General features: G+C 41.8%; 1 protein-coding gene across 1 annotated transcript in view; it reads left to right on the forward strand.

The window, feature by feature from the left end:
- Positions 1 to 7,428, forward strand: part of Enoph1 (enolase-phosphatase 1) — a 31,767-nt gene extending 24,339 nt beyond the window's left edge. The window contains exon 6 of the mRNA XM_013020108.1: positions 6,392 to 7,428. Coding sequence (XP_012875562.1) covers positions 6,392 to 6,531 — 140 coding nt within the window. The 3' untranslated portion in view covers positions 6,532 to 7,428. The remainder of the gene's footprint in view (positions 1 to 6,391) is intronic.
- Positions 7,429 to 8,376: the final 948 nt, after the last annotated feature.

Here is an 8,376-nt window from a genome sequence, read left to right on the forward strand (position 1 = left end):
CTTATGTGGTGCTGAGGAATTGAACCCAGGGCCACAGGCATGCAAGGCAAGCACTCTACCACTGAGCCACCTTCCCAGCCCCCAAAGTATGACACTTTTTATCCAGTGTGGCCCTCTTACATCCAGTACGTTAGCGTTATACTTTTTTTTTTTTTGGTTGGTCGTGGGGCTTGAACTCTGGGCCTGGGCACTGTGCCTCAGCTTTTCAGCTCAAGGCTAGCACCTTACCATGTGAGCCATAGCACTACTTTGGGTTCTCTGGTGGTTTGCTGGAGATAAGAGTCTCGTGGACTTTTCTGCCCCGGCTGGCTTTGAACCAGAATGCTCAGATCCCAGCCTCCTGTGTAGCTAGGATGATAGGCGTGAGCGACAGGTGCCCGGTAGCATTGTACATCTTTTCTTTGATGCTTGGGATTAAATCCAGAGCCTTACATATATTAGGCAAGCGTTCTACCACGGAACAACAAACATTCTGTGCCCTAGTGTCATATTTACTTTAAGGGTTGAATACATGAAATCGTGTGTTCCTACTTTTTTGGAAATAGAAATGATTTCCGAAGTAGTTTTGACCAGATACTCCAATATTTGGGTAAGGATGTGAGTCCTCTAACGAACTATAGAACGAGAAGTGATTGAAGAAACAAGCACAGGGGAAGAAGTAGGGAAGACAAGGCAGGCTCTGGTTTTTACCTCTCTCTCACATTTCTTCCATTTCTACCTGGATCATCCATTTCTCTGGAACTGAGATCACACATTCCATTTACCCCCAGAACAGGGCTTTGTGAACTGCTGTTCTCAACAAACTGACAAGAGACGTGTTGGGGATGCTTTACTGATATACTGGCTCCCTGGGACCGCTAGGTCTCTTGGAGGCTACTTCAGTGGTCTGTGGACAAGACTGCTGTTTCTAGCCTTTCCTGTCTGTGGTCCCTATGCCAAAGGATGATCCTGGCCGCTGTTGGAAGTGAGTCCCTGAGGAAGGGTGGTCCCTTGTGGTTTACGAGGTGTGGAGGTACACAGACAGACAGATACTAGTTTGCTAAACTGCTGCTGCTGTTTTCAATCGTAATTAACATAGGTCATTTAATGCCTTCATAAGTTTAATAGGTTTTTCCAAGGAAATACTAGTAGAACAAGCTTATTTTCTACTAGTCACTGACAGACATTCAGTAATCCTACTATCTGGTGGAGTCCTTGGTAAATTGACTGGGATTTATAATCTTGGTAGACAGTACCAATGTACAGCATTTTATTACTTTGAGATTTCAGAATTCAGCAGTTTATGAGTTTCAGCTCCTTTCCCACATGTCCTAGCTTGGGTCAGCTTCAACTTGCAAGGCTTTCTGTAAAGTATCTTCGGGGTTTTATTCTACTTCATTTACCTGATTGCATGGGAGAGGAGGCAGATACACAAGCAAGCCAAGATTTATTGTAAAACTAACTAAGTAGCTAGGCCAGGCCACATTAAAATGCACCATCAGTGAGGATTAGCTTTAGGAACAAACATTTCACCTGAACTGTAAAGGGATTATCAAAATTTGCTATCAGATTTCTTTCTCTTTTCTTCTTTTTTACCTTTTCCTTTATTGATTTATTTTGGTGTTCTGGGTGTGTGAATTCAGGGCTTCATTCTTACTAAGCAGTACTACCATTTGAGCTTCCAGCATTTTTTGCTTTAATTAGTTTTCAAATCGGATCTCACTTTTTGCTCAGGACTGGCCTTGGACTACACCATTTTCCTCCCTCTGCCACACACATAGCTTGGGGTTACAGGCGTGTGTCACCATGATAGCCAGGGGTTACCTATCATTTCTGTATATAAAATGCATTGATTTGAAGTTTCAATATACCTTTGAGGTCTTAGAAAGTAGATGGGGAGATTGCCTGTCAGCCATATTTATTGAAGAATGATATATATTTTTTTTTTGGTCGGTCGTGGGGCTTGAACTCTGGGCCTGGGCGCTGTCCCTCAGCTCTTCAGCTCAAGGCAAGCACTCTACCACTTGAGCTACAGCACCACTTCCGGCTTTCTGGTGGTTTATTGGAGATAGGAGTCTCAAGGTCTCTCCTGCCCGGGCTGGCTTTGAACCGTGATCCTCAGATCTCAGCCTCCTGAGTAGCTAGGATTACAAGCGTCCGGCTTGAAGAATGATAATTTGTAGACAGTTTACTGTGTTTTGCTCCTAGGGAAAGGAAATAAGCCTTTTTTCTGGTGAGGTTAGCTGACTTTAATCATTGAATTGCTTTTTAAAAATAATTTACATAGCAAATCTATAATTACTGTATATTCCATCTAGCACTTTTGCAGGGCTGGAGATTGAATCTAGGACTCTGAACATGTTAGGCAAGTTCTCTGCCACTGAGCTATGTTCCCTAGTCCTTCCCTAGCATTTTGGTGGTTGTTTTTGTTGTTGTTGTTGGCCATTTCTGGACTTGGGCACTGTTCCTGAGCTTCTTTTGCTCAAGGCTAGCACTCCACCACTTGAGCCGCAGTGCCATTTCTGGCCTTTTCTGTTTATGTGGTACTGAGGAATTGAACCCAGGGCTTCATGCATGCTGGGCAAGCACTCTACCACCAAGCCACATTCCCATCTTCCCTAGTACTTTGGATAGTAGATGTCTCTTCAGCTATTTTATGATCTGTTTTGTGGCTAAAACACCAAACCCACCAGTCAATTCTTGGATCGAAGGCATGATTTAGCTTTTAATTCCCAGACTTGCTCTATCCCTGAATTTTTGTTATATTATTAATAATAATAACAGGTATGGGGTAACAGTGTTCAAAAATAAATGTACTCAGTATCTTAGGTAACTGTACATCAGCCTTTACAAAATAAAAATTTTTTAAAAAGTGAGTTAAACAGGAAAAGATAAAATCCTTTCCTAAGACTGCTTAAGTTTCTTCATATTCTCATCTCTGTGTGTGTATGTGTGTATACATATGTGCATGTTTGCATATGCACATGCTAGTACTGGTGCTTGAACTCAGTCCTGGGTGCTATTCCTGAGCTAGGCTAGACTTGAGCTACAGCTCAACTTCCAGCCTTTTTTGGGTAGTTTATTGGAGATAAGAGCCTCACAGATTTTCCTACTAGGACATTCTTCAAACTGTGATCCTCAGTTCCTGGCCCCCTGAGTAGCTAGGGGTTATAGATGTGAGTCACCAGCATCTGGCTCATATTCTCATGTTTAGCCACTGTATATGTGTGTTTGTGTGATTGTGAACTCAGAATTTTTTACTTAAGCATTTATATGTTATAGTTCCAGAATTTTTTTTAACTTTAGGAGATAGAAATAATCCCCAAGTTGTCCTGAGATAAAAGGTTGACTTTTCTAAGACCTCCATAATAGGGTATTGGTTCCTGCCCATACATACCTTATTAGACAGAAAGATTAGAACTTGGATTACCTGAAGCTGGCATAGGACAGGTAGCTGGCTGCTTGCCTTGTCATCCTTGCCTTTTCTGTCATCTTTGGTCCTGTGTTTGTAGACTTCCACAGAGTTCTACAGAACAGAAGACTTAAGTTGTAACTTAAAGGATACCCAAGTATGAAAGAAAGAACTAAAAAGCTTTTCCTTCTTGGAAAAAGGAGAGGGATATAGATGCAGAATTTTAAGTTAATAAACATGACTTCATTGTCTCAATTTTTGTTCTAGTAGAGCAAATAGATGCTTAATGGCCAAACTTGCCCTGTTGTGGTCCAGGTTAGAAAACCAACGTGGCCAAACAAGGCTGAGATCCTGGGGTTGTAGTCTAGCAACAAACAGTTTGGCTTCATGGTCAGGTGGGATGTTGGAGTAACCACACCCTTCATCACTTGCCTTGTCCGTGTCTCTGGGAATACAACTGTCCTTTTCCAACAAGAGAATAAAATAGACACTTGGAAGATGGATGAAGCGGCTTGTCCCTTTGACTCTTATCTCTAATTACCAAAAAAAAATTAAAAGTTGGAAATGGAGCTGTGGCTCAAAGTGGTAGAGCACTAGTGTTGAGCACAAACTTTCAGGAACAGAGGCTGGGGGTTTAGCCCAGTGGAAGGGCGCCCGCCTGGCGCGCGCAAGGCCGTGGGTTCGGTTCTCAGCCCTGGTTTAAAAAAAAAAAAAAAAACAACTTTCAGGAACAGTGCCCGGTCCCTGAGTTCAAGCCCTAGGACTGGCACAAAATAACACCTTCTCCCTTAGCACTGCTACCCTTTGGTCAATCCATTTGTATTTTTGGAGGGGACGAGGGGTAATGGGATTTGAACTCAGGGCTTGGTGCTTGTTAGGCAGGCACTCTTGCCATGCCACCAGCCCTTGGTAACTTCAGACACCGCAGCTCCAATCCAAAGGTTTAGAAATTCTTGAGACTTGGACACCAAAGCTGCACTCCACAGAATATGTGTTCTAGATTTTTCAGTTATACTGTGTCTCTCTTATCACAAACCTGTGTCATTCCACATTCTACCTGCTCAATCCTTCCACCATTTACACTTGTATTTTCTATTTTACTTAGTTATTTTATTTTGTGCAAGTCCTAAGGCTTGAACTCAGAGACTGGGCACTGTCCTTGGGTGTTTTTGCTCAAGGCTAGTACTCTACCACTTTAAGCCATAGCACCATTTCCAGCTTTTTATTATTTTTTTGGGGGGGGGTAGTTAATTAGAGATGAGTCTCTCAGAATTTCCTGTTTGGGCTGGCTTTGAACTGAGATTCTCAAGAGATCAGCCTCCTGAGTACCTAGGACTCTAGACTTGAACCACAGTTGCCTGGGTCTATATATTTTATTTCTGCCTGGAGTTGTTCCTCTGTCGACCAGACAGATCCAAATGCACCCTCTGGTAAGAATCATGTGGTCCCTTATCCTGTAGATAGATTTTGATTGCCAGAGATATATTTCCAACAAGCTTGGATTCCCACACTGCAGGTCCATGGCCCACACTTTGTTTGGAGTCGTACTTTAGGGTTGTGGTGAGAGTTGCCAAGTTCTTTCTATATATAAAGGACTTTTTGCAGTGTATATTGTCTCTTGTCAACGCTGTTCGACTCTGTCCTTGAGGTATTATGCAGTTATAGGCAATATAGAAATGATTGGGTGTGCCTGTGTTCCCTAACTTTATTTACAAATGCTATAACTTTCCAACCTTTGTTCTACAGCATGTGTCCTGTCATCAGACTGACAAAGTTTGAACCCTGCCACTTGATAGCTCTATAGAACAGAGATAATATCTATAGAATGGAGATAATGGCAGTAGCTACTTCAGGGTTGCTGCAGAGATTTGGATGAGAATGGGAGCTTTGCAAAGGCAGAAGCTTTGTTTAATTTACCTCTCTCTTGTCCTATATAGTACCTGGCACATAGTCAATGCTAATTTAATGGAAATCATTAGGCCTTGTTTTTTAAACAGTAATAAAAACAAAGGAATGTAATCCAAGAGCATTAAAGGTACCTTCCTACTTTAATTTAGTCCTGTCTCTACCCTCCACACCCCCATCATTTATCTTAAGGCATTCATAGCTTAATGAGGGTAAAACCAAGTAATAATGTGCCCATTTCCATTGTTGGGACAGAGGTAAATACTGGGTGTTAGAGGAGTATGCAGGGTACTCTTAATACAAGATGATAGTGGGTCTGGAAGATGTAATGTTTTGAGCTGAATTTTCCAGGCAAAAAGATGTGCAATCTAAGCAGGGGGCATGACATGTTGGGGCTTGGAAGTGAGAACAGATGCTTTTACTGCATTAGATCATAGGATTCCTTTGTCCCATACATATTTAAATGATGAGATTACCCACAACCTGTGTTTTGGGAAACAGCTCAGTCCTTGGTAGGAGTGGAGGAAGGACATGAAGCAGGATATATATCTCTGTCCTGCATTTGTACATAGTGTACGTAATACAGCTCAGAAGCATAGCATATGCTGCCATTGTATTCTGTCAGGTATAGTTACATCTTTTGTTCTTTCTGGTATGAAATTAAAACAAAAAATAATGTAGTTAACCCCAGTGTGCCCATATTCTAGCAAAAATCAGGACCAAGGCAGGCACCAGTGGCTCATACCTGTAATTGTAGCTACTCAGGAGGTTAAGAGCTGAAGATTAAAATTCAAAGCCAGCCCAGGCAGGGGGAAAGTCTGTGAGACTCTTACCTCCAGTTAACTACTAGGAAACAGGAAGTATAGCTGTGGCTCCCAAGTGGGAGAGCACTAGCCTGGAGCACAAAGAGGCTTAAGGACAGCACAGAGGCCCTGAGTTCAAGCCCCAGTACTAGTAGCACTCCCCCTCCTCACCCCCCCCCCCCCCCCCAAAAATCAGGACCAAAGTGACGTCTTCTGTTCTTACTGCCCTATTACTTTGATGCAAACCCCAGACATAGTCTGGTGTTTCTGATGCATTCTTTGGTTTTCACAGAGGCCAGTGCTGCCGAGGAGGCCGATGTACATGTAGCTGTGGTGGTGAGACCTGGCAACCCGGGATTAACGGATGATGAGAAAATGTACTATAGCCTCATCACTTCCTTCAGTGACCTGTACCTGCCCTCTTCCACATAGAGGCAGGTTCTCCAAGAAGTCAAAAGTGTTCACATGACTGTCCCCTCAATGTCTAGTTTTATTCTAATGTAAAAGTAATTTATATATGCACACACCTGAACAAGTGTACATATGGGTGTGTGCCAGTTTCCACGGGCACATAAGTGAAAAAGAGAAGTCTTCAGTTCAGTGAAAACAAAGTTTAATTACATGTAGAAATTGTTTGAGCCCATAACCCTTCAGTCTTGTGGAAGCTGAAGGGTGGCTGATAGAAGAAATTGCTAAAGGGTGTGATGTGATCACGTTGTGGTTTGCGGACTGATTCTGCAGCCTTGTTCCTGTGAAAACTGGAAGGGCTTTAGAAAAGTTCCTAGTAGTAATTCACCGCCCTGTCTCGTGTTTAAAGGTGATAGCAACTGCATTTCATGTTTACCTGCTTGTATACAAAGACAAAGGGATTTGTTTCTGCTCTGAAAGAGCACAGGTGGGAACCAAAAGTCAGTTGAGCCTTGATCTGTCAAGTGTCTATTCCTTCAGAGGAAACTTGCTGATCATGCGGCCCTACTCTCAGGCACCAGCATTTGTACTGGAAAAGGGGCATTGCGGCAGCAGTCCAAGTAAAATGTTTAACCAAGTAGTTCTGATCCTGTCCAGTTACCATCACAGATTTGATAGCTGCCTTTCTCACTAGGTCTTAGCAGTTTGAGAATATAGGTTAATTACTATTTTTGGAATAAAGGTTTATTGGAGTCCATCTGAAACACCAAGAAGAACCCTAATATGTAATATTTTTCTCTGAAATGGATGTGAAAAATGTAAATTTTATAACAACATTTATTTATCCCAGTTGGATTCTATTAGGTTATGTGTCATTTTCATGTTATGATTAATAAAAAGTGTTTTCTTCTTTCAGTTTTATATAGTTGTGTGTATGTGTGTGTGTGCATGCACGCTGGTATCAGAGCTTGAACTTGGCATCTTTATCTCTAGTGGCTTTTTTGCTCATGGTAGAGCTCAACCACTTGAATCACATGTCCAATCTAGCTTTTTTTTGGGGTAATTGGAGGTAGAAAGTGTCACAGACTTCTCTGTCTGAGCCGGCTTCAAATTTCGACGATCAGATCTCAGCCTTTCTGAGCAGCTAGGATTATACCTGTAATCTAGCCAAGTACCTGGCTAGATTTCTGAAGTGGTTTATATCATATTCCCTCCAAAGTGAAAGGGAAACAGAGGCTAAAGTCTGGTAAGTATGTGTTTTGTATGTTAATGAAGCATCAATAGAGAAGCATTGACTAGCATCTGAATTATGTATACATATATGGTTACTTTCCTATGTGGTTACTCAATAGTGAACATTCCATATAAGAGAATTTCTTGGATTTTTGAGAATCTTATGTTTTATTGTATCACACATGAAGAAATTATTTTTCTACTTAATAAAAACTAATGAATCCTGGAGGCACAATTGTAGAAATTCTTGGAATAATGAAAAAACTAGTACAAAGATGAGGAGATAAAAGATTTTATCTTAATATCTGTTTGTGGAGGCATTGACCCTAGCCCTCATACTTGCTTGGCTTGCCTGCTCAACTTGCTTCCTCGTCTGGTGCCTTCCACTTGAGCCACACCTCTGCCCTAGCTTTTGCTGCTTAATTTAGAAAGGCAGTCTCAGACTTTTCTGCCCGGACTGATTTTGATCACAGTCCCCCAGATCTTAGCCTCCTGAGTTCCTAGGATTATATATAGGTGTGTGCCACTGAGCCCTGGCTAATTTTTATCATCTAGAAGAAAATGAAATACTATACAAATATACAAGAGTAGAAAAATGAAGTGAACTGATGTGGAATAGTAGAAATGAGAATAATT

Source organism: Dipodomys ordii, unplaced genomic scaffold (genome assembly GCF_000151885.1).
Source record: "Dipodomys ordii isolate 6190 unplaced genomic scaffold, Dord_2.0 Scaffold49, whole genome shotgun sequence".
Lineage (NCBI taxonomy): Eukaryota > Metazoa > Chordata > Mammalia > Rodentia > Heteromyidae > Dipodomys > Dipodomys ordii.